Source organism: Carlito syrichta, unplaced genomic scaffold, assembly GCF_000164805.1.
Source record: "Carlito syrichta isolate Samal-C Ts95f unplaced genomic scaffold, Tarsius_syrichta-2.0.1 Scaffold106985, whole genome shotgun sequence".
NCBI lineage: Eukaryota > Metazoa > Chordata > Mammalia > Primates > Tarsiidae > Carlito > Carlito syrichta.
Window position 1 is genome coordinate 108527 of NW_007051081.1, and position 27437 is coordinate 135963.

General features: G+C 42.8%; 1 protein-coding gene across 1 annotated transcript in view; it reads left to right on the forward strand.

The window, feature by feature from the left end:
• The window catches only part of FAT3 (FAT atypical cadherin 3), a gene marked incomplete at its 3' end in the record, with an annotated part of 135613 nt that overhangs the window by 33874 nt on the left and 74302 nt on the right, over window positions 1-27437 (forward strand). The window contains exons 2-3 of the mRNA XM_008067511.1: window positions 20014-20328; window positions 22707-22917. Coding sequence (XP_008065702.1) covers window positions 20020-20328; window positions 22707-22917 — 520 coding nt within the window. The remainder of the gene's footprint in view (window positions 1-20013; window positions 20329-22706; window positions 22918-27437) is intronic.

Here is a 27437-nt window from a genome sequence, read left to right on the forward strand (position 1 = left end):
GATCCCCCCCAGAGCATCTTCCTAAACCACAGTTAAATGGTGTGTGTTATACCTCACTGTGGACATAGGTGCGAGTGTGTGCATGTGTATGATTGTTTATTCATAAAAGAACACAAATTAAAGTCATGTGAATAACAAAAATTGATGATCTAGCCATTAGATAAGAATTGACCTTTCTTAATTTTTACATAGAACTACTAAAAGTAAGCAGAGTTTTCAGTTATATTTCAGACAGTTTTTTAAATTAAGTGAAATTAATTACTGTAATTTGGGAAGAGTAAACATTGTTTTAGCTCAGAAGATGTATTAGTCACATAACAGGAGCCATACAGTGTCAGGAATTACTCAGCTGTGTTACAGTGTTACCAAGAAACCTTACTCCTCACCCTGCCTCTTTGGTGTCGGGTCATGCAGAGGCAGCCTCCCCTCTTGCTTCTCAGAAACCTTCCAGAAACAAAAAGAGCTACTGATCTTGTTCACATCAAGACAGGGCATCAGGATGGTGGGGACAATATGGACAAATAAATGTGCTGTCCCATAATCCTGTCATTCTTACACTTCAAAAAGTTGTGTAAAATCTATGATCTCTTCTATAATATTTTGTGAGAAGTACAGGTCTTAAGGATAAGCAGGCTCTTGAGAAATCCTCTGGACAGCCCTCTGAAACAACACAAATACACCACTCCAGACAGATGTTAAATACTCCATTTTAAAAGATAACAATAATAAGAATCTCCTTATTCTTACAGGTGGTTATACCCTCTAAGACAGATAATATCGGCTTGTTTGTTTTTTTGATGGGGGGGGACATTTGATATCCAAAAGCAAGGAGCATTCCTGTAAAACATCAGGTTCCACGGGACACTAGGGTGACATTTAAAATGGTACCAAAGCATTGAGGGTCCCACCAGGAATTTTTAGCCTGACTGCTTTCACATACATCTTACATGCTGAGTTTTATGTCATTCCCTGCCCCTTTGTGATTTGTAATCATGGCTGTCATCTCCTCCAGATGGGAAGCTCCTGTGGGCATAGGCCATGTTTTTGTTCATTTTCATCTCTCTCACACAGTGCGTTCACGCTGCATGTCCTCAAGGAGTAATCATTGAACACACAATACTATTCCAGATCAGGAATAGTGATTTCGGAATATTCTCTATATCAAAATGGTACAAAGCCTAGATGAAGGCATGCGACTGCCCCACTCATACAGCAGTTAATGTTTGGCTGATTTCTCCCAGGAGTGTATGTGAATTAGAGCTGGCACCGTATAAGTCTGCAGGATGTTGTATCATCAGCCTGCATTACACAAAGTATTCGATCTTGTGAGGCCATGCCATTACCTATGAGATGAGTGATATGCCGTTAGGCAAAGCTTTTGACCTTGATGGATCTTTCATCTGTTATCAAATGAGATTAATATTGCTTGATCTACTCTCCTAGTCAAGTTGGGAGAATCAAATCAAAAAAGATCACAGATAGGAAGTTGCTCTGACAGGGTGGCGTGAATGAGAAGGACTCAATATTATTATTATTGCTAAAACCCAAAACATGACCAACCTGTCACCCTATGGTTTTCAATAATAAATCAACCTGGCAGCAGACTCACAAACTCATAAGCACCTAGAAAGAGCACTGAGGCTTACGCTGGCCTAGGGACTCTGAGTCTGTCCAGGGAGAAGCTACGAGGACAGACGGGTCTCATACTCACACAGTCCAAATTGCATGTTGTGTCCGGGGCTTCTCTTCATCAGATCTGGAAACCAAAAGCACCAGAACCTGGACTATAGCCGTACGTCTTCGCCAGGTAGCCCTCAGCTGCTGCTGATGCAATGACCTGACACCTCAGGCAGGCTTTGGTTTGTATAATTTCTGGAGGTTCCCAGGGAAGACGGTGAGCCTATGTGTTATGATAATGGTCTTATTTATTGGAGCATGGATACTGTAACTCCTTATGATCAATAGATATACCTTTCCTCAACTGCTCAAGAATCATTTTCATCATGAGCTTCCTGCCGGGTTTTTTTAATCTTTCTAAGCAAAAATCTAATCAGTTTGGGAGTATTATAAATGTATTTCTCTTACTGTCATACTAGACTTCTCAAAACAATCGTTATATATTTTGGTGAATTATTTTTTCCTAGTGTCTGAATATTAGAATCTCTGACAAACTCCTTTGAGAAATCCAGAAGGAAAAGAAAGATGCTTATTCACAAAGTTACATGTTTGAGTCTGAAATGAGATTTTTCAGGACACTTGGAGCAAATAACTGAACCTTCTGTGAGTGTGCACTGTGGTGTTAAATCTCTCCAAATGCTTGGCAGTCTCCACTGCCTTTCACACTTCTGAAACGTGGTTTGGGAATATATTCCCCCAAAGTGCTCTTGCCATAAAGGAGAATAGCTTTGACTTCCCACTAAATACAGTTCTTACAAAGAGACATTCATAATTCATTGCTCACTTTTCTCCAGTACTGCCCAACAGAGATCTCAGAAGGCTTCACACATAGGGCAAGATCTTCTGAGACTGTTTTTGGAGAAAATGGAGAAAGTAGGACTATCTGGGCAATGTCATGTACTGCGTCACAGAAGGAATGATGAGGGTATATCTGTTACACGCAGGGACAACTCTGACCAGAGTTAATTCAGCACCTTGTAAAGGAGTCAATTTTGGTCATCTTAATAACACTCTAAGAGTAAAGTCCAAGATTGTAAAGCATCACCTATCAAAACTATTTGTATTTCATTTTCACCCAGCAAAGAAACTGAGTACTTACTGAAGTCTCTCTTTTCAAATGCTTTTAAGATGTTTTTGGCAAAAAAATATTTCTAGAGTTTACAGACATACAACTGAGTAATGCATTTTTAATCGACTCCTGAGGCAGTGTAACACTCCTCTGTCTTTTGGGAGTTAACACATTTAATCTATTTGGCTTTTGACATCTGCAGAAAGTTCACCAGCCAATTTTCACACTACTTAGGCCTCATGGTAGGGGCTGCCTGGGCATGATGAAGAGAATGCTCTTCCTTAACCTCTGCCTTCCCTGTTGAAAAAGCAAAAGTAAAGAACCACTCCAAGTTTTAAAGGGGACTTAAGCAGATGAATGTTAACTGGAGTGGCGTGAAAGTTTTAGACTTTTTTTTAAAAATTGCTCTTTCAGGAGATGATTCGATCTCTTACGTTATTGAATTCCTAAATCCATGTGATTTCAAGGTCAAAAGCTAATTGACTTTTCCCCCTAACCTCAAGGGAAGGAGATTTTTTAAATTATGTACATACTTAAAAAGAAGACAGTTGCATTCTTTGCAGCAGTTATTTCAAGTTTTCAAGAATGTATAACAAAAGGGATACTAGAACAGAGACGTGCTTTTTTACTTTTTATTTATTTTTATTTTTTGAGTTGGAGTCTCACTCCATCACCCAGGCTGGAGTGCAGTGGCACCCCAGTGTCGACCTGCTGGGCTCTGGTGGTCCTTCTGCCTCAACCTTCCAAGTAGCCAGAACTACAGGCGTATGCTACTATGCCCAGCTAATTTTTTTATTTGTTGTAGAGATGAGGTCTCGCCCGGGCTGGTCTTGAACTCGTGGGTTCAGGCAATCCACTCACCTCAGCCTCCCAAAGTGCTGGGATTACAGGCTGAGCCACTGAGCCCGGCCTGTTCATGCTTTTTAAAGAACATTCTTTACCCCAGTACTGATATTGCCGGGCTTTTCTTTGGTCACTGTTAATATTCTATGTTTGTGGTTGATTTCGTGTTCTGGCAGCCAGTCACCTCACTCTCATGTTCTCACGTCTGCGTTCCCATCTCTGGCAACTGACCTCTTCCATCCATTCCCTTCACATATCCTGCCAGAGGCCCTGGGAATGGAGAGGGGCATGATGTCTGCCCTTAAGGAATTCACAGATCTACCTTGGGATCTACCTTGGGAGAGAGATAAGCGATTGTCTACAGGCTCTTTCATAGGTGATTTGACAGAAATAATCATAAATGCTGAGGGAACACAGAAGAGGAACATGACTTAGACCTAGGACTGGACATGTGTCTTACATTCTCCTGGAAGACAACAGCTGGTGAATATAAATACACATGTAATAAATTTAATGATGACAGATACATGAATATTGATTATAATATTCACCCACGAATTTATCTTTCCGAATCTATTTAAGTCTACTGAGTTGGTCTTTATTTAAAACTTATATATCCTCCCTTTCGTCTTGTGAAAGTGATTAAAATCCTTGAAGTATCCGAGATGAACCATCTTTCTCTTTTAGTAGCTGTCTTCTGAGATGTATTTCCTCAGGGATCTTAATTGTATTATGTGTAAACAACAAACACTACCTGTTGTGTGATGAATGCAGTAGTACACAAAGCTTTTAATAGCTCTGTTAATAAGATAATGAATAAGGTTTGCTTCTAACCAACAGGATATCTACCTAATTTATCAGCAATGGAAGATCTGATTCAAAATTAAAATAACATGCCATTAGAAGTAGGAACACAAAACAGGATAAATACTTTTTTCACCAATGTAGAGCCTTGTTCCTGATGCCTCTGTTGAAAACCAAAGGCACTAATGTTAGTTCAGCATCTATACATCAGGACATGCGCCAGATGCTACCAACACTGTGGTTAATATGGCATTACCTTTGCCCCCAAGGCATTTACAAGCCAGTTGAATGCAAGGGTGTTAAAGAGGACAGACATGTAACAATTACATATGTAACTGAGAGCATGGGAGTGTATGAACAAAATCCAGTGACACATGCAAAGGAGTGATTCTACCTGAATGTCTCTGAGAAGGGATCAAAAAAAAAAACAAACAGGTGCATCGGACCTCTGAAGATTTTGTAAGAACTACAGGAATAAGGGAGCAAGGGGGATTCCAACCAGAGCTGCAAGGCCTTGAAGGACATGTTCTATGTTGGAAGAACAAATGGACTGTGAGCTACCTGGAGGAAGGGAGACCATCTTGCTTATCACTGTGCCCAATGCTAGGGTTTGGATGTGTTCCCCAAAATTCATGTGCTGGAAACAATCCCCAATGCTACAGTACTGAGAGGTAGAACCTTTGAGAGGTGATTAGGTCAGGAGGGCCCTCATGAATGGATGAATGCCATCTCAGGAATAAGTTCTCACAAGAATGGGCTCCTGATACAAAATACGAGTCAGCTCCCTTCTTCTCTTGAATTTCCCCTCTCTTGCCCTTCCACCTTTCACCCTGGGATGATGTAGCAAGGAGGCCCTCTTCACATGCTGGCACCTTGATACTGGTACTCCCAGGCTCCAGAACTGTGAGCCAAATAAACCTGCATTGCTTATAAATTACCCAGTCTTGGGTATTCTGTTCTAGCAATGCAAATGGACTAAACATCCAGAGTCCAAAGCTCTGCACTGGTCATTGTGTGTTAAGTAATCTGACTGTGATTAGGACTGTAGGTGCAGAGTGGAGAGAAGCTAGAGGTAAATAATAGCCCAGTGGTCAGGTTGTATCAATACTACAGGATCTTGTTAATACTCTAGGGTACAGGCTTTATCCTTATCCTGTGATTGAGTGCTTCTTAAAGTATGTCCTTTGAAATGTTAGACCTGAAGGATGTTAATAAGCATCACTCAGAATTTTTCCATTTGAAATTTAATCCCTCATGTGGCATTATTGATAGGAGGGGCCTTGAATGTGTGACTGTATCATGGGGGCTCTGTCATGAATGGGTTAATGGGTTAATAACTTGATGGGTCATCATGGAAGGAGAATAGGTAGTTTTCTAAGAGGAAGAGAGACCTGAGCAAGTAAGTTAGCACTCTTAGCCCCTTTCCATGTGACACCCCTCACCACCTCAGGACTCAAGAGAGTTTTCACCAGCAAGAAGGCTCTCATCAGAGGCAGCTGCTTGATCTTGAACCTCTCAGCCACTGTAATAAGAAACCTTTTTTTTCTTTGTTAATCATCTGGTTTCAGGTATTCCTTTGCAAGCAGCAGAAAGCAGACTAAGACACTGCCTGTACCCAATTCACAGCCAGCTGTGTCCCTAGCCGATGACTGATGAGAGTTGGGAGGAGCACGAGGAATGTCCGGGATGACTCATATTTCTGTTCTAAACTATTGTGTGGTTAAAGATGCCTTAATTTTGTATTCAGATTTCTTGTAATTATTCTAAAACTATAGGATCTGGAATTGCAATACCTAGAGAAAGAATGATGACTGTGCAATGCTGAAGGTCTCTGCCAAGAACTAAGAGTTGTCTTTACCACACATGAAAGTGCACATACTATCATTACAAACAGACTTTTATCAAGTCCTGACCCCAAGAGATACAAACTCAAATGCCTATTGAGTCTACTCAAGGTTAACTGAGTGATATCTGGAGCAGGCTATTTGCATATTAAATTTACAGGAATGTTTCTCATTTACAATAAGAAATACACTCCCTTCATTTGTCATTAAATATGCAGCCGTCTCCATCTATATTTTCTAACCATTTTTTATGGGAACACGGTAGTGAAAAGTAGTTCTCTATTCTGAGAAACAACTCTGCACAACAGTGTTAGGGACACAATGGAAACTGGAGTGCCAGTTATTTCTATTTTTCAGAAGAAGCTGGGAATTTGAATGTTTATGTGAAACCTCTCTCACTTTAAATGCTGGCAGAAATTTTTACAGTACACTGTATGGGCCACACAAAAGCATATCTCTGGGTTGCCAGTTCATGGTCTCTACCTAGTCCATATGTGCTATCACACATAAACATGAGCCTAATTTCTTTAAGCTGATAGATTTAAAATTCATGCTTTTAGGTAGATAAGGTGTTAAATGACCTGCTAAATTGCCTTGCAAACCCATGTTGTATTGCTGAGAGGAGAAAAGCAATGTTTTCTGAGCTAGTAATTAGAGCCAGGTTCTTATTTTTACATCAAGCCTCTGCTGTGCAAAGAAAAGTCTTTTGGTGGAAGAGTCCGTGCTTAAATTCAACAGTCCCATCAGTGGAGCTAAGGCAGGAGAACTCACCAGGATAAAAGTAACAAAGTGTGAAGTTCTGTGCTATGAAGCAGGGGGGAAGCTACCAGTGTGCACCTTCTGCTGGAATTCATAACTGATGGATTCTGTTTCACGGAGGGAGGAATGTAGAATGGTGTGTAGACTAAGACCTTGATGCAGGGGAATTGTGAAAGAGTGCAGGGGAGTTAGTCCTGCAACTAATGTGATGTCACATCTTGGTTCATGGCAGAACTTTCCTAATGGCCCACATGTGAGCGCACAGATTGGACCCATCTGTTTGAAAGGGGGAATGAGCACATGGGTGGTAATCACCATTGTGCTAAAGAAACTTTGAGGAGGTGTTTAGTTCCTGCTGATAGGGAAGATTAGAATCAAGCGAGTTTTATGAATAGAAAATGATGAGCAGATGAGCCTGGAAGGAAATGGAAATGTGATGAGATTAGTAGCTGATGCATACCTCTCTGCAGGGAAAAAAAAGCTTTGCAAGATGTCAGGCTGGGAAATTCTTTATGTTCTGAAGTGCAAAGAAAAGATTTGGCCAAAGCTGTAATATTAGTAGCTGCTTCCAAAGTGAATTGGTCAAGGATCTTTCTAAAAAATCTGCCATTTAGCAGTTGCTAGGTCTAAACACAGGAGGAAGAGATATCTTCATCGCCCTGAGATGTAAGGTCCACACATGAATTCAGTCAACAAATATTTGTTGAGAACCAGCTATGTGCCAGCATTGTGCAGGGCTCTGAAGTCACTCTCACACCTGTGGGAATCGGTGCCTGCAGAAGACAGATCACAGGCGCAGAAAGGGTCTCTCGAGGGACTGAAAGTCTGTTTTGTCCTGGGGCTTCCCAGTAATGTGACATCTCTGGGGGAAGAGAAAGCTCACACAAAGGAATTAATGTGATTCAATGGCCTCAAGGCCTAGGTGCCTTTAGTTCTGAGGATCACAGAGTGTTCCAGTCTGAGCATCCTCCGGTTGTACACTTTCCTAAAAGAACAACTTTAGGGGCAAAATGAACTTTCTTAAAGGTAGTTCAGAGAAAACTCTTGAGTCTTTTTTGCCTCCCCTTCTTTCTTCCTTCCTCCTTTCTTCTCTTCCTTTGTTCCTTCCTTTCAACCCTCATTCCTCTTTCTCTTCCTTATTTCCAAGACTTTTCCCTTATTAAATAAACCATTCTACAAATGCATTAAACATAGTAGGTATATATCTCCTGAAATAACTGAGTTACTGGCATTGGAAATAGCCGAGACGTGTGTATTCCACATTCCACAAAGAATGTGTCCCTCAACTATAACTGATAGGTAACAACCCAGGATGAGGGAGGCAGTGAGGAGTGACCAAAGCACCTGCTCATTTCCGGTTGATTTCTTCATGCTGAAGCATAGGTCAAAAAAGAGAAACCACCTGCAGTGGAATCAAGGACACATGGTTTAATGTTGCCTTCCTATTGTTTTTCTTTGGTGAAAAACATGGGTGATAGTACAGGTAAACTTAAGTTCAGTGATTTCATCTTACAGAAAGTTTATCTTGAGAAATTGCCGCTCCTTTGAGATCCACCTTTTAATTTATTGTTTGCTCATAGTTTTCTTTCCAGCAATGGCGGGAAGCACTTTTCTTCCCAGGAACACAGCAGTGTAAGCCCACAGGCAAAAAGGCCTGAATTCCAGCCCCAGCCTTTACATCAGCTCCTCAGTGTTCTTTGAGAAGGTCATTTCTGTGTTTCTCCACCTGTACAGAGGAGATAAAGTTTCTTTCAACCTTTCTGCTATCTTGGAAGGATTAAGTATTTAATGTTTGTGAAACATTTTTGAAGATAAAAAGTGAAAGGTGAACATTACATCTACTCTGAATACAGTTCTTCTTATCGCTTGTAAGAGGTTGGTATTCCATACCTAAATTAAAACCCTGCAATATTGAATTTATATGTGAATATATAGATACATATATATGCATCTATATATTCTCATATATAGATGCATATATATATATATATATATGAGAATTTATAAGTGCAAGCCCTGTTTGAGGCTCAAAAGCCATCTTGAAGTTGTGACAACAATCTCTTGGAAAGATTGAGGCTATTGCTAATAAGATGGTATTAGGCTAAGGAGTACATCTGTCTAGCCCTCTATTTCCTCATCTGTAAAATGAGTAGACTGAGCCAGAATCATGTCTAAGCTCCCATTTCCTCTTAAATTTTCTTACCATCTAGTGGCTATGTGCCTCCCAGAGTATGACAGTGGTAAAGAAAGGCAGTTTATCTTGACCCTGTGATTCTCAGTACATATGAGACCATGGTAGGCATAGAAAAATTACTCAATAGTGGGTTCTTCCATCCATTTCCCTACCTCTGGGGTGACCAGTAATGGAGACACCCAAGCACACACAAGTGAGAGAACTGCACTATCCACAATTGGTCTTATAAATAAATGGTGAAAAGTGATCCACATCCTCCCCAGAATTAACTTTCTGCAGCCACAGCATCTACAGTTTTACTCAGGGAGAGTGTCTCCTTGGAATCCAGTGGCTTCTCTAGGCATATTTTCTAAATGCAATCAGATCCAAGAGAAAGATATTATTAATAACTATTACAGGGCTTCCTAATATTTACCCATTATGATACACATAGGAAATGACAATATTTATACAATACATTTAGGTAAAGGGAAAGATTAATCCTAGCCAAGGGAATTAGCTCAGTGGTCCATATGTGTGAAGTCACATTCATCCACCCAAAGGCCAAGAGGGTCAACATTGGAAGCCTACTTGCCACATGTAGTTGGACATTAGATTTCTTCCTTGCCCAGAACCTGTCAGCTAGCCCCTGAGATTTTTGCTCATGAGAGGGAGGAGAAAGAAATAAATCTCTTTTGAGCTTTGTCCTCTGCTTTAGAAGAGTGTCAGGTGCCAAAATATCTCACAGCTGTCCAGAGAATCCAAGTACAGGTACAGAGGCCTGGGAAGAAAAGGAGTATTACCAGGCTAGGGAGAAGGTGTGCAATGTCAAAAGACAGAATTGCACCATATTTAACTTAGCGATCTTAACTGGCTTTGTTTACAATTCTAGAATTGGGCAGCACCTCATTCCATAAAATAGAATGAGTCCTCTAGTGAGCCTAGCAGAGGAGCGTGGCTTAATAGACAGAAAGTGCTGAGGACAGCAGAAACAGAATAAAAGGCAGATGGGTCGTTTCAAAGTTACTTTCCTTGAAAAGGTTAAAACTGAGAGGACTTCCTTATCGTGATGGTTAAAACTGGCCTGTTTGGGGTTAGCTATTTCTCTCTTTCTCTCTGTCTCTCAACTCTCTGTATCTCTTTCTGTCTCTCTGTCTCTATCTCTCTGTATCACACTCCTGATTTCTCCAAAAGTCAGATGAACAACTTAGTTTTGGCTTGGCAACCTGGGACTTTAGCATGAGTGACTCCATTTTGCTTTGATCTGTGGAACCTAGAACTCAATCAATCAATTACCTCTTATAAATTTTATTTAACAGTGACAACCAAGTATGAATGCAAAGATACTAGGCACTTGTACTGTTTCACCTAGAACAAGCAGTGTTCCACCTAAACAGTGGCAGACTGATTGGTAGTGACAGCTGTCAGGAGAGCTCCATCTGGAAGAATCTGAGGCCACCTCCTGCCTTTGGGGTGAAGAGTGAATTGTTCATGTTTCCTGTGGCCTCAGATGCAGCTGGCAGGATGGAGCTGCCATGGCCCACATACTGTATAATTGCCATTCCTGCCCAGGACGTGCTGAAACCATGGTTCTGAGGCCAGTGGAAGAACATGTTTGAACTTTGTTCAAAGTAAGGAGAAGGTGGCCATGCCCACGAGTTGGTACAAGCATTTGGATGAAAGGCCATGTCAGGTGGTAGTTAAGACCACAGACCCCAGACTAGGTTGAATCCCACTCTACCTCACCTTTCTGTCTCTCTGTTTCTAATCTGTAATGTGGGGAAATCATTGCATCTTCCCCGGGACAGATGTGAGGATCTATGTGCCTGCATAGGTCTGACACAGAGTGTCTGATACATAAGGGACACAGAAACCAGGACCACCCAGGTCCTCCCTCCGATCTCCACAATCAGGGAATAATTGTTGTGCAGAATAGGGAAGAGCAGACTTTGTGAGAGGGAGCTGATGATATAACATTGTAATAAAATAGTAATAGATGATTTAGCAGCCCCAAATAAATTTAGGTCTCAAGACCTGGAGTGCTGAAAGAAACTGCAGTCATGCCCCAGGATTCAGTGGCAGTTTTTAAGCCATTGAGGACAGAAAGATGCCAAAAGACTGAAGACGATCAAAGGTGGTCCCAATTATGAAAGGAGGGAAAAGGCTCGATTCTAGAAGCACAATGAAGGCTCAATGTTGACCCAGTGCCACTAATGGGAAGGGAATCTTAAGTAGGTAGCCTACAGATGGTTCTGCATGGACTGTGAAGGGTAGGAGAGTGCGTCCTGCCACCCTAAACTGACTTGGGCGCCAAACTACATCATCACTTTCTAGCTGAGTGGACTTGTGAAAGCTTCTAATGTCCAAGCCTCGTTGTCTCCAACTGCAGAGCAGAAATGGCAATGCCTATAGGATCCCTGTGAAAAAGTGGCAATCTTACATAAATGATCGAGTGGCAGTGACATCTGTAGAAATAAAGAGGCAGCAGAACATAATGATTTAGACCAGGAGTCAGCACACTTTTTCTGCAAAGCGCCAAATAGTACACATTTTAGGTTTTGGGGCCCATACAGTTACTGCCTCAACTACTCAGCTTTGCCTCTGTAGGAAGAAAGCAGTCATAGATAATATGCTAATTTAGCTTGACAGCATCTCAGTAAAACTTTGTCTATCAAAACAAGCAGCCAGATCTGCCTTCAGGCTATATCATTGCCTGATCCCTGGGTCAGAACCAAACGAGGCTCTTGCACTGAAGAGTAGTGTGACCTCTCATAAGTCCTTAAATTCAGTTTTCTTTCCTATTAATTGGCAAAATAGCAGTACCTATCTCATAAGATTGTTGTCGCAAAAGGAACAGTGCTGGGCCATGCACCACAGTGTGTGTTTGATGCATAGCGAGCACGTTAATCTGTGGCCAGCAGCTTACAACAGGGAGTTGAAACTTTCACAATGAAATTTGACAGGGACAAATGTAAAATCCTGCACTTACATCCCTAAAAGGAAACCAGACACCTAGAGTTTATTGCTCTTTCCAGGAAAAGACTGAAGTGCTTTAATTCTTTTCTGTCACAGTGCTGTGTGACATGGCTGCCACCCAAAATAAGCATAGTCATGGACTGAAGAAGTAGACAAGAGATTGTCTCTAGGATGATGGAAGGATTTTTCACAGGTCTGGTTCAGTTTGACATGCTGTTCTTTCCTGGCCATTGTGTTTTAAGAAGAAAGCTGGTATCTATGCAAATATCCTGAAAGAGATGACCAGTATAATGAAGAATGATTCATTACATATGATGGATGATCTGAGGGATAGTTATATGAGTTAGACTTTTTTCCATCTGGGTTAAGGATTCTCAAGTATCTTTAAGGATTTTCATGAGTATGGCAGTTTTAGAACATAGCCCTGCAAATTATTTGACTATCCTCCCATCTAGAGGTAGGGTTTATGGCCCTGCTTCTTAAATTGGCCAGTACAATATGGTATGAGTGACACATGCCAGTTTCTGAGTCCAGGCCCTAAGAAACTGACAGCTGCCACTTTTTGTCCTTCATGCTCTTAGAACCCAACTCGGGTCCCAGCCAACTGCTACCAGCAACCAACAGACATGTCAGGTGACTACAGACCCAGCTACCTATGACTGCAATTGCATGAGAGACTCCAATTAAGAACTACCTTTTTCAATCCTTGGAGCCATGAAAGATAATGAAAAGATTCCAGTTATTTTATACCACATAATTGTGTGCTGCATAGTGATAGATTACTGGGGCAATGTGGAAGAGGAATTTGACTTTTTCTGTGCAGTTACAAAACTGTGCAGTTGCAAAGAATGAAACTAGTCTATAGGAAAACTAGACAGTCTAGGATAAAAAGTACAGGCAGATAGATTTGGGTTCAGTATTAAGAAAAGTTTTGTGGGCCTGGCATAATGGCTCACGCTTGTAATCCCAACACTTTTGGAGGACAAGGTGAGAGGATCGCTGAAGGCCAGGAATTTAAGACCAGCCTGGGCAACATAACAAGAGCCTATTTCTATTATTTTTTTAAAAAGTAGATAAATAAAATCTTTTTGAAGTGTTGCTGAAGATGTGTAAACAAAGGAAACTTTGTGAACTGTTGGTGGGAGTGCAAATTAGGACAGCCATAATGGAAAACTATATGGAGGTTTCTAAAAAAACTAAAAATAGAACTAACCATATGAACCAGCAATCCCATTTCTGAGTATTGATATTCAAAGAAACTGAAATTAGTACATTGAAGAGATACTTGCACTCTCGTGTTCACTGAGCATTATTTGTAACAGGCAAGATATGGAGTCAACCTAAGTGTTCATCAGTGGATGAGTGGATTAAAAAAATATGGTATGTTGTATACACACACACACACACACACACACACACACATGCACACACACAATACTATTCAGCCTTAAGAAAGAAAGAAATCCTGTTATCTGTGACAACATAGGTATACCTGAAGGACATTAAGTCAAATAAAAAACAAATGCCAACCAGGTGTGATAGCTCACACCTGTAATCTCAGCACTGGGAGGCTGAGGCAGGAGGATCACTTGACTTCAGGGGTTGGAGACCAGCCTGAGTAGCATTCACAAGAACCTGTGTCTATAAAAAATAACAGCAATAATCTTTTAAAAAGACAAATGTCTGGCTGGGCTCAGTGGCTCCTGTCCATAATCCCAGCACTTTGGGAGTTTGAGGCAGGAGAATTGCTAGAGATCAGGAGTTTGAGATCAACCTGGGTGACATAGTGAGACAGCGTCTCTACAAAATAAATCAAAGAACATCTGGGCATGGTGGTGCATGCCTATAGGTCCAGCTACTCAGGAGACTGAGGCAGAAGGATCATTTGAGCCCAGGAGTTCAAGGATGTGGTAAACTGTGCTTATGCCACTACTCTCCAGCCTGAGCAACAGAGAAAGACTCCAACTAAAAAAAAAAAAAAAAGCCACATGTTCTTACTTATATGTGGAATCTAAAAATGTCAAACTCATAGAAGCAAAGAGTGTAATCGTGGCTACCAGAGATGATGGGGTGTGGGGGTGGTACAAAGGCTACTAAATGTCAATTAGACAGGAGGACCAAGTTCAAGAGGTCTGTTTTATATCTTGGTGACCACAGGTAATAACAATGTATTGTATATGTGAAAATTGCCAGGAAGTAGATTTTAAGTGCTCTAACCACAAAAAATGCTAATTATGTGAAGTAATGCATGTGTTAATTAGCTTGATTTAGCCATTCTACAATGCATACATAAATTGAAACATCACAGTGTGTGCGATTTTTATTTGTCAATTCAAAATAAACTTTAAGTAGAACTTTGTTAAAACTGCACCTATTGGCATATAAATGGACTGCTTTATAAGATACTATGTTCTTCTTATTGAATACGTCTAGCCTGAGGCCAGATGACTACAGGTCCCGAATGCTACAGAGGACTTAGGGCATTAGGTGGAGTGAATTTGGTAGGAAGCCGCATTGGTTGGTTGGTTGGTTGGTTGGTTGACTTCCCAGTTTGCCTCAAAAAGAACTTTTTACCTAAGAAACACTGGCTAAATATTTTATTCATGCATTCAACAAATATTTATTGACTGTTTACTACATTCTAGGTACTGTTGTAGATGCTAGGGATATATCTGTGAACAAAATAGATGAAAAGTCATGCTTTATGGAGTTCATATTCTAGTAAAGGCAGATACATGATAGACACATAAGTGAAATACAGAACATATCCTATCAGATAATGATACAGTGTCAAGGACAGTGGATGAGATCTAAGGTCTCCACTCTTAGGCGGTTTATATATTTGTATTCTACCACAGAGAGAGAAACAACAAGTACATCAGGTGATTTCAGTGCATGAGACACAGTCTTCCACAGCTGCCATAACTCCAGAATTATCCATGTCCATCCGTTTTGGTCCTTAGAGCTTGCATCTTCCAGGAATAGACTGAAAGACTGTGATTGTACTACCTTCTGGCTCTGCCTGGCATTCACAGACCACTGGACTGTTCATGACTCCTTTCATTAGGTGGTAGCTGTTGGCACCTAAAGAAATTAATCTTCCAGGTTTTTGATTAATTGCCAGAACCACTGATTATCGATTGGTGATGAGAGCAGAAAATCTAGGTTGGGACGGCTCTCTATTGTTCTGCCAGCTTGTGGCAGAGCAGGAGTACACATGGATCACTTCTAAACAACGGCTCGTGTCTTGCATCATTAATGAAAAATGAGGTGGTGATGGGAATTTATCTCAGTTAGTTTTGCTTCGATCTCCAGTGCTGTTTCTCCTTCCATATGGACTAATTCCAAGGGGTGGGTTGAGGCCTAAGGCACTGTGAAGGATAATGTTCTGAGAATCTGATGGAAATCAGTGATTTATACTGCAGGCACAAACATGGCAGGGCAGACAAATGGGTCAAGAGAAACAACCATAGAAATTAAGACTTAGAGGTTAGCAATGTCGTTGAGTTCAGCACATATTTATCGAGAGTGTACTGGGTTTCAGGAAAGAACTGAACAACACAAGGTGCCTGCTTTTGAGTAGCTTATAGTGTTCTGAAGGAAGCAGACAGGTGAATACATGATTTCCATAGACTGTGGATAAAGGTCCACAAAGGTGAGCACAGTCTGAGAAGTGGCTTAAAGTTATGACGTGTAATCTTGAGACTGGTAATATTCTTGGTGATGTATATTGGGTTTAAACCCTAGAGTGGCTAAACCCCATGTTTAAAACTGTCTGCCTCTACCTGACGCCCATTTGTAGAATCACAGAGCTAGAAGCCCTGGGAGGTCGTATGTTCATTTCCTCCAGAAACCCTTCAGTGTCTGACTGTTCTCTTCATTTATTATCATAGGAAAGAGTTTTAGGCAAATAAATTCTTGATTTCTCTCAACATTTCTTTACCAGAACATAACAATAAATACGAGACTGTTCTTGAGCTCAGGTGTCTCACTCTGGAAGGACTGAATGGAGACCAAAAAGAAAAGAGACACTAAAAATGCAAGATGAGAATTCATGTCCTGGAACTTGCATATAGTGGAATGGGAGGCAGGGAATGGCTTCACAGCAATGTTTGAACTGAGACTTCTAGAATTAGTTGGGTGTGATCTCAGGAGAAGGCATTCCATGGAGACAAATGGCTGTGCAAAGGAATGGAGGTATAAAAGCATGACTTGGGACTTCCTGAGATCACCATGTCACTGAGAATGGAGTTGAGAAAGGGTGGGTAGTGCATACTGATCATCAAGGCTGGCAAGACCCAGAGAGAATCTCGCCAGATCCTTGTCCTCAAGGAGTCCCTGAGGAATGTTATGCAGGCCAGAGACATGATCAGATTTTTTAAGACAAAATGACATTCCACAGCAAAGACAAAGGCTGGAGGCAGGAAGGCCAGGAGGCTACTGTGGCCATCCAAGTGAGATATAAATGAGGCCTGTACCATGGCGTGTGGCAGAAGAGACTAGCAGGCAGGGGCAGAGGGCACACATGAGATACGTGCTGGGCTCCAAGTTTGATTGGATTTAGGGAGTTAGAGAGGGACTCTAGATGGATGCCCAGGACACTGGTGTGCACCAGTGTGTGGGTAGGTGGGGGTGTCATTCATTGAGACAACGGATGTGGGAGGAAGAGGCTTGAGGGTAATGATTTTAATTGTGATTTTGGGGTGCTGGGTGTGCAGGTGAGAGATCTGCAAAGTAGATTTCTAGTAAAGTGTTGAACATGTTGGTTTGGTGGTCAGCAAATGGGCTTAGGCACAAGAGATACACAATGGAGAAGAATCAGCATGTAGGTATTCATTGAAACCATGGGCAAAGAGATGGAGGAGTAACTGGCAGAGAGACAGGAAAGGGGCTTCGCCATCAAGGGACTTGAGCGACCTCCGAAGGTCTGCAAGGTGAGACTGCTCTGGCTGAAGAGGCTGTCTGAGGAGGCCTGAATGGACCCAGCTCATCATGCCAGCATGTGTGGGGCATGCGCTGTGCTTGCCATGGGGAGAGCAGTGACCAGAAACAGGCACGGGCTGTCCTGGCCCTCATTCAGCTTATCCACTCATCAAGGTGGAAAGTTGCCCATCTGATCACTCTCTACCATGGTAAGTGCTACAAAGAAAAGCACAGGGTGACTTGAGAGCACATAATGAGGAAGCAGGGCAGCTGGCAACTGTTCTGTGGGGTCATAGAAGGTTGCCCTGAGGAGGGAACATTTCAGCTGGATCTGAAGGATGAGTAAGCAGCGCCTGGGAAGGAACAGGCAAAGCACTCCAGGGAAGAGTTGCTTGAGAATCTGAAGGGTGTTCTTGTGGCCTGAGGGAGCTGGTGCTTGAGGGGAGGTGGTATAAGTGACCATGCTCACCATAACACTCTCCTAAACTCCGCAGGTAGACACCTCCAGGGCTGGGTTTGTAGTCAAGGTCTATCCCAAAGACAGCATCTATGCAGCAGCAGGATCCTTCAGGGAACAGTGGCCTTCCACCACAGGGGCTCCTTTCCTTGGCAGCCACTGGCCAGAAGCTTGTCCAGGACACCACTTTAGAGCCCAGTGCGGGGTGTTTATTGACAAGCACTGAGGAGGAGACCTGTTCACAAAGACTTGAGAGTTGCCTGAGTTTAGAAAGGAACTGCTCGAGAAAAAAAGCAAGGCAGAGTCATCGAACAGCCTGGAAATTGATGTACTTTGGTCAACACAGCTCACCTGGGAGCATCACGTTTGAGTTCAGCAGCAGCAGAACATGCCTTAAGAACTTGGTGTGTCCCAGAACTAGCTCTCATCAAATCCACCCTTGACACACACTGGCCCTGATGTGGTTCCTTTGGGAAACACAACAAACCAATGGGGAAAATAACCTTAGAAGGAAATTTGATTGGTTTTTTCAAAGAACGCCTGTGAAAAAGTTATCTCAAGTCTTTTAAAGCTATCCTTTTAGGTAGCTTGTAAGAGAAACTGAGCTAGACTGCAATTCCATCTTGCCAAAAAGCCGTTCATTTGTTTTCTCACATTTTTTGCCTTCTTTTTCAGTTATCCTTATCAGGTTGCTTTAATAGGTGAAAATATAGCTGACCAACTACTTCTTTTCTTTTCTTTGCATTGGAGTCTCACTCGGTCACCTAGGCTAGAGTGCAGTGGCAAGAACATGGCCACCACAGTCTCGATCTGCTGAGCTCAGGTGATCCTTTCACATCAAACTTCCAAGTAGCTGGAATCACAGGTGCCCAGCTAATTTTTGTAACTCTCCAAATTGCCCAAGCTGGTCTCAAACCCCTGGGCTCAGGCAGTTCTCTTGCCTCCATCTCCCAAAGTGCTGGGATTACAGGCGTGAGTCATTGCCCCAGCCTTGACCAGCTGCTTTGATGCCCTGTTGTTTTTTCCTCCTGCTGGTGCTAAGTGCATCTTTATGTTCCTTGCAGCCTCCAAAAATATATTTCTAAGTAATAATCTTTTGTCATCAAGGTAATGATTTGAGGATTAAATATAGATTCTTCCAGGTTTTTTGGTTAAACAAAACATTAGGAATCGCCAAAGTTCAGTATCTAGCTTTAGCATTTATTAACAGTGGGACCTCTGTGCCTCTGTTTTCTCATTTGTGAAATGGGAATAAATAAACCTGCTCTGCTTACTGAAGAAACACCCATGGGTTATTGTATAATGATAGCTATGCTGTATTTTGTGTCTTTACGGGAAGGGCATATTTTAGATCCGCTAAATCTATGTGAGCTCGCATATTTTGTAAAGTCGAGCCCATTTCTTCTCCCTCTTCACAATACAGTAAGCCCTTGCTATGATCTCAATGTTTGTGTCCCCCCAAAATACATAGGTTGAAACCTAATCAAAGTGATGGTATTAGAAGGTGGGGCCTTTGGGAGGTGACTGGATAGTGAGGGCTCTATCCTCACAAATAGGATTAGTATCCATATAAAGTAACTTCAGAGAGTCCCTTCCCCCATGTGAGGACACAGCTAGAAGGCACTGGTTTACGGGAAACAGTTCCTTGCCTAACACCACCAGTGCCTTGATCTTGGACTTTGCAGCCTCTAGAACTGTGAGTGATTAATTGTTTTTAAAAGTTATTTAATCTATGTTATTTTAATATAGCTAACTAATAGACTAAGACAGCCATGCTTCCCTACTACCTTTTCAGCAGTGAGTTCCACTACTGGCTTTGGGGCATCTCTGTCCTTTTGTGGAAAGGATACACATTTCCACAAAAGGACAGAGACTATGAAGACTATGAAAAGATACACATTTGATGTGAACTACAGGAATTAGAAAAGTTGAGATGCCCTAATGCAGAGGTCCCCAACCCCTGAGCTATGCACCTCTACTGGTCCATGACCTATTAGGAACTGGGCCACCCAGCAGGAAATGAGTGGCAGGCAAGCAAGCAAAGTTTCATCTGTATTTATGCCACCCCCCATACCCTGCTTTCCCACCTGAGCTCTGCCTCCTGTCAGACCAGCAAAGGCATTAGATTCTCATAGGAGCACAAATCCTATTGTGAAATGAGCATGTGAGGGATCTAGGTCATACTCCTTATAAGAATCTAATGCCTGATGATCTGAGGTAGAGCTGAGGCAGTAATGTTAGCACTGGGAAGCAGCTGAAAATACAGATGAACTTAACAGTGAGGTTTGACTGCACATCTTCTCCCCCTCCAGCATACCCCCAGTCCATGCAAGAGTTGTCTTCCATGAAACCGGTCCCTGGTGGCAAAAAGATTGGGGACTGCTGACCTAGTGTACAGAGTTCACCTTTGTGAGGTGGCTGGGGCAGGAACAACAGAAATAGTTTTTCTCCTTTCTGATTGTGTCATACTTTCTTTTTCAAAACTCAGGTGACTATGACAGATGGCGGTTCCTCCCCGAAACAGTCAACCATTTGGGTGGTGGTTCAGGTTCTGGATGAAAATGACAACAAGCCGCAGTTCCCAGAGAAGGTCTACCAGATCAAGCTGCCGGAACGTGATCGAAAGAAGAGGGGAGAACCCATTTACAGGGCTTTTGCATTTGACAGAGACGAGGGGCCCAACGCAGAAATCTCCTACAGTATCGTGGATGGGAATGACGATGGAAAGTTCTTTATTGACCCTAAAACTGGGATGGTTTCTTCCAGAAAGCAATTTACAGCGGGGAGTTATGACATCCTAACGGTAAGATCTTCTGAACTTCAGCAGCAATGATGGGGGAGGTGGTTGTGTTCTTCTTCACCGATATCTCTTGAGCAATAAACCTTAGAGTAAAAGTGAAGCCACACAGCTGTGGAAGATCACCCCTGTTTGAAGATATCCTTAAACAATTTCCTTTGGTTGTGTCCTGTTCTCATTTCCCCCATATGTAGGCTATAGCTTGTTCCACCACATACCCATCCATACTTTCTGCAGCCCTAAGTCACTCTCCAACTCCTGAACATAGATGTGAACTAAAGTGGGGGAACAGCAGAGGAGCATACCCTGCCCACCACTCGGCACAACTCTTAGCACTGCCCCAAGGTCTCCATATAAATTGACTGGTCATTATTGACAGTGCAAGAGAACATGAATTTAACTGTGTAAGTTGTAAGACAAAAATCACAAAGATGCTTATTCTGTAAAAAGTTAAAATAAAACACACACACAATTAAAAAGTGACTAAATTTTCATTAAGTTAGAAAGGTAAAAATAAAAGCAGACATGAGCACCATCTTCCATAGAAATTTAACTCCCATATCTGAGATGCTCGTGTGCTCCCCGCCACAGCCACAGCCACTGTAGCCTTGTCGCACTTATTCCAGAAATGGTGCAGAAATTCTTAAAGTGATGGGTAGTCCAGGGACCCATCTGTCCATAGTCAGCACCACTCGCCATCCTCCTCTTCGTCCTCAGCCTTCTCTGCTATGTAAAGTCATCCCTCTAAATGTAAAGCATGAGCTAAGTCCTTTGGTTTAGCTTCTTCCTTGGTCTAGACTTGAGTTCCTTGCTGGACTCAGTAGTATATATCCAGAACAGTGAGTAGAGAAAAGAAGATGAGAAACTCCAGCTCTACCCTTGGAAGTGTACAGTGTGGGAACGGTTGAGGGTTGGGTGGACTACAGTGAATACTGTTGTATCCTTCCCAGATCCCCTTCACCAGACTGGTTTCTCTGTCCCCTGACCGCTGGGAATGGTGGCTGCCAAGGGCTCACATCTGTCCCCCTTCTCTAGAGAGCCATCCCTGGATGATTCTTGGCTCAAGAACTTCTGCATTCCCACCCACAGACAATGACTGCTGATATTCACATACAAAAGTCCAGTCCCCTAGCCTCCAGGCAGGCTCAGCTCTGTGATGCAATAAGGATCAGAGCTTCCCATGGGACCCTCAGGACATCCAGGACCACATCCTTGTTTCACTCCCGTCTGCCCCTCCTGATCCCTCTATATCTCCTGAGAGCCCACCCCTCAAAAGCCACTGGTCCTCAAATCCCTGTCTCGGTTCCTAGGAAACTTAGCTGCAGAAATGTATCAAGGACTGTCTATCCCACTGGAATTTTCTGGGGCAAAGCAGTCTTTCATAAACACACAGCAGGAGGATGCTGAGTGGTCAGTGTTTTGAAAGGTTATAGTTATTAGCAATGTGCCCATAAATGCTATTTTTAATGCAATATTTGAAAATCCTTTAAAATTTGAATTCTTTTTTTTTAAATCTTGTTTTCTGCTCATTGGACTTTTTGACCCTACCATTTGAGTCCAGGTCACCATGACTGTCTACCCTGCAGATCTGGGGGATAAGGAGAGACAGGCTTTCCTCAGCCCTTCTGTCAACTGACTTAAGACACAGAGATGAGTCATTAGCTACATTCTCCCAACCACCCTGCTGAGGGGCCCAAGCCACCAGATCAGCTTCAGCTCAGCCTGAGTCCCCCTACAACTTGTTCCCCTTTGTCCCCAGCCCATTCTCTGCAGGTCTCCTTGCTTTCCTTCCCTTCTGACACCGTGAAGCAGCTGCACACTGCCTAGCAACACACAAGGAGCTCTCTTCCAGTCCTGTGTGAGTGGAGTGCTTCTCCAGTATAGAGCAGAAGGCAGCAGCTGCAAGAGATGACCACACACACACACCCATGCACACACTCTTATACACACGCGCATGTTACATGGTTCATACATGAATAAGGATTCACAGTGCACTTTCTTCCCTCTCAAGTATCATCCCCAGAAGCGAGGTTCAGGGTCATGACATAAGGAAGCAAATTAGCTATTCCCACTCATGTCATTATCATTCATTCCCACAAAATACTACACTTAATAGTGCAACGTGGTCTTTCAAGGTTGCCATCTCTGTAAAGTTGGCAGTGGTCCCGATCAGCATCTGGCGAGCATGGTGTGAGGCCCTATGGAATGGAGTTGGCCTCCTCTGTTCCCTGGCCCACTCTTCCCAGGTCCCACTCTTTTCTTCCCCTTGCTGACACTGGGAAGAGCATGAGCTCTGGCCCAGGGACACACAAGTGACAGATATCCACACTCCACAAAGATCAGAGCTCTGAGACTTCTCTCTGTCTTCTCTCTGTGATGAGTAGATAAAGGCGGTGGACAACGGGCGCCCACAGAAGTCTTCCACGGCCCGCCTCCATATTGAATGGATTAAGAAACCGCCCCCTTCACCTATACCGTTGACCTTCGATGAGCCGTTTTATAACTTCACAGTCATGGAAAACGATAGAGTAACTGAGATTGTGGGGGTGGTGTCTGTGCAGCCAGCTAACACCCCTCTGTGGTTTGACATAGTTGGTAAGTTCGAGTCTTCCAGAGTAGTATTGTGTAATGTAATAATTGACTGGAGCAACTTGCAAAAAAAAAAAAAAAAGAAAGAAAAAAGCTAACTAACAATTAACATTAGGATTAAAAGATGGAGAGTGCTGGGATGCAAAAGAGCCAGTAAATAAATAACCGACCTGTGCTTTCGTTCCGACTCTGTAGCTGAGCTGAACAGAAAGTGCTCTCTGGCTGGATTTTCCATAGTATGTTATTTATTGCAGCCTTAATGTCTTTTCGTGTGTCATTTAAATTCTATGGTCACACTTGGCTAATCTCATTTCTAAATGTATTGATGGTACTAGACTTGCTGTCCTTCATTTCTCTTTTTCTTCACCTCTTTTCTGCATTCTGTTCTTTTTTTTTCTGCTCCCGACTGCCCTGCTTCAAGGTGGCAAGCATGCTCGAGAGATGTTCTATATTCTACAGACAGCTTGTGGGCAGAACTGTTCAACAGAAGGTACCCTTAGTGCAAACACATTTGCTAAAATACAGCTATCCAATCTGCCTCTTATGGGTTTTTTTAAGCAAATTGAATTACATCTTTCATGACTGCCTGTGACAGGCTGAAGTGCAGCCCACAGAGCTCATACATGCCCCCAACAGCTATTGCATTCCTTGTGCCCAATGACTCCTTTGTTTGAGGGTTAATGGGGTTTGGATTTGGGGGGGGGTTGTTTTGATTTTTTTCTTTGCTTTTGAAGTATGTGGGCTTTTTGTTGTTTTGTTTTTATCTTTTTGTAGGTTGGTTTATTTAACTGGGCCTTTTCCCATTGAAAAATAAATTAAACGCATTCCAGCTCCTCTGTTCTGCAGTAGTAGTGCCATTCCTATAAGAAGGCCCTGTCAGGAGAGGCCCCTGGTTGTTGTCCACGCAAGGAAGGGCAGGAAATGGAACCCAGATACATAGTCAGTTGGCTTCACAGGCTGAATAGAGAAGCAGATGGAAGTATGCAGGACAGACCTGGGAGCCAGCTCTTAAACTCCTTGGAAGAAAGCAAGCAAGCACACCGGCTGCAAAAAGAAACGGCAGAGCGGCACTGTGGCCCTCAGCAAACTGGCAGGGAGAGGCACTGGGAGGAAATGAGTGTGAGGAAACAAGACAGGCTATACTGAGAGGGGACGCGTGTGTGGCCAGATCTGCCAGTGGGGCTGACTTTGACTCTTCTTGGTGGGAGGCAGGGAGTCTGGGCAGGCTGATCTGAGGAGTCGTTTCCCTCCACGTGTCACTGCCTGGATGGGGGAAATGTAGGGGGTAGGAGCCTACCTCTTCTGCAGGGAGGGATGACTGTGTCCAGGGAAGCATTTAGAAAGCTCCACATTGATGTTGATGAGGCATAAGAAAAGAACATCCCATTGTCCTCAGTCAAATCTCAGTAGAGAGTTCTCTGAATCCCCAAAGAGGAGTCTGCTTCCTACGTATTTTATTGGACAGAATGATAGTAGAGCATCTTTGTTTACTTCGTGAGTGTTAATCATGCCATTCCTGTTCTTGACCGTCCTCACACCAAGTCTCAATGCCTTTTTCATCTCCACCTCTGATATTTGAGATGGAGCCTCTTCTGATCCAGAAAAGATGCCTCCACTTCTTCATCTTCCTAGTAGTTTCCAAATCACTTTGGATTTTATCTGAGGTCATTTCTTCCTTCCTGGTACAGTAGAAGGTGGCACACATCCTTCACCTTTGGTGATTCCTTCATTACCCCTCCAATCAGAGTCCCAGAAACTGCATTTCTGTTTTTAGCATGCGTCCCTGGGGCTGGATCTTTAGGGACATGTGCAGTGGTGAGTTATTTTAAATAGCCTAAAGAAGAAACCAAATAGACAACAGGATGCTTAGTGTACTGTACTGAGGGGAGATGCCCTCTCTCACCAGCTACCAGTTTATCTCCCTCCTTCCTGGCTCTGCAGCTGGACAGTGCCATGTCTGCCCCCCATGATGCATGTATGCCTCCTGAGTACCCCTACAGCCTGACGGTGCCACGTCTGTCACCTCATGATCTGTGCATGTGCCTACTGACCCACAGCACATCCCAGCAACCACCCAAGTGCACAAGGATGCCCTTGCTTGTCCTCCCTTTAGGAATTCTAGAAGCATACCTTTCTCTCCAGGTGTCCAGGTCAGGTCTGCATCTCTTCAGCATTTCATTCCTGCACGTGCGTTTGGTCGTGTGTAGGTGAGCATGCCTTGTAGTACTGCATGTAAGCTTACTTACACGTTGGTCATGCCAGCATTATGAGTGCTGTTGTATGTTTTCATTTGTGTTTCTCCTGTCTCTGTTTTTAACCCATAAGGTCAAGGCCCATCTCCTCATTTCTTCCTCCTGCCAATGCTTCTGTCACTGTCTACCCAGGCGAGTGGAATAAACGATGGTAGCTGATGGAGATGCCTCAGGCAGCCAATATGCTGACCCTACCTAAAGTCAGTGTAACCTTCCACTGGGCTGCTAGCCATGGCAACCTTAGTACCTTTGACAAAATAAGAAAGTCTCTGGTCCCAGAAGAGAGGGACAGATTATAGATGGGAGCCCTCCCTTGAAGGAGTCTTTTTAAGCTACATTTTCAAGAATGTGGCATCAGCTTTCAGGTTTCTCCATCTTTGTGATTTTAAACACTATACTTTTTCTATAGAATCCCTGTGGTTTCAGGGCACTGAGTAGTTTGCTTAATGAAGACATGCAGGGTTGTCCTCTGTTCTGGTTGCTTCTGTCACAGAGATTTCACTGTAAATCTGGTAACAACTAGCCAAGTTTATTTTCCAAGTTGAACTTACTGGGCCAGATGCCCAAACAGAACATGATTTTATTTCCATCCCCACATTCAGCCAGCAGCATTCTGAAACACCCACTCTGTATTTCACCGCAGAAGCAAAATTATTTTCTCAGGTGCTAGTTGCTTTCAGGATTGATATGGTCCCCCTTCTACCAAATCCCCCTTTCCAAAATATTTCTAATCTATCAGAGACATTTTTTTCTCAGTCTGCTGACAACATTTTTTCTCTTTTCTAGATATCTATTGTTTATTATAATATAATATAATCCTTTATTATATTCAGATGCTTCATTCTTGCTTTCAAGATTTCTTGCTTACTTATCTTTGGTCATGAACTCTTATCTCTTTCCCTTCTTCCTCACCTAAGCATGTGCTTTGGTGAAGCTAACATAAAGAAGAAAGAGAAGGAACAGTGCCCTTCAATGCTTAAGACAGTCAGAAGTGGACTATAGGTAAACACTAAGACTAGGCACAAGGCATATAATATCAGCATGGATCTGAAATGAGGTTTCTGGTTAAAGTACGGGCCTTGCCTGCATACATACTCTTATAACTCTTCCAGAGAGAGTTGAGATTTGATTCTATTATAGATCTAGTACATTCAAACACCCAGTCTGACACTGCTACAGAGAACACAACATTCTGGCCTGGCCTTTGCAGCTTACAAATGCTCTAACTAATGAATTCTCATTAAGTGAGCAGAAATGGTATTTCAGCCTGCTTTTCCCCCTGAGAGTCGAGTCTCCTAATTTCCACATTTCCAAATCTGCCCAGTTCTTGTTTAACTGCATTTCTTCTCTTCCCACCATGAAATGAATTCACAAACACTCTGTGATGAGCAGGATTTTGTTCCCAAGCCTGGACCCTTGCATCAGGGATCTGCCAGACACTTTCTTGTGCCTCCAGAGAGACCACTGCTTATGATGCCATGCATCTACACTCTCTTCAGCTTCCAGAAATGGAAGCCCCACTTGTAACTGAATTAAGAAAACTGTAATTAAAAGGAAACATAATAAAGTTCAGCTGTTCTGTGTTTGAACAGCCCAACGCACAGCATGTTCCTTCTCTGTGTTAAAAGGGAAAGAAAATGAAGGGAACATAAATAACCCATAATCCTTTGTGGCTTTATCACATATCTTCACACTTCTCAGGGGACTATGATTTCAACTCCACAGCTCCTCAATTTGCAGACTCTCTAATGTACATGCAATCTGGTTCACAGTTCACTCCCTGTATCTTTATCCCAACTCCAAATATTTAAATAGGCTACCTTTATTACACACTTTAAACAATTCCTCTTTACCCACAGATGGATGAGGGCTTTCCACCTATTTTTTAGCTTTTCACCTGATTTAGGCTAGAAAATGGTTTTCCTTGTAGATAGTAAACTCCTAAAACACCTTTGTCTACCTCACTCACTGGGAAAAGGAAAAGGTTTCTCTTTGAAAATAACTCTCTGGTGGTGAATGCCAGTATGTAGGTCCCACCCTAACTGAAATACCTTTCTGTGTTGGAGACACATGGGGGCCACTTTGACCCTTTGTTTGTCATAGGTTTCTGCAGACGTTGGCTCTTGGCTGCCACCATCTCATAAGCTTATGCCTGTCCTTCATGAACCTATCCCCATTGCTTACTAGGGTTGGATCAAGTAGGTGAGTTCAACCCTCATAGCACTAGCAGTGGCCTTGTCCTCTGACTAGATCTTGGGCATCTCTGAGTCATCC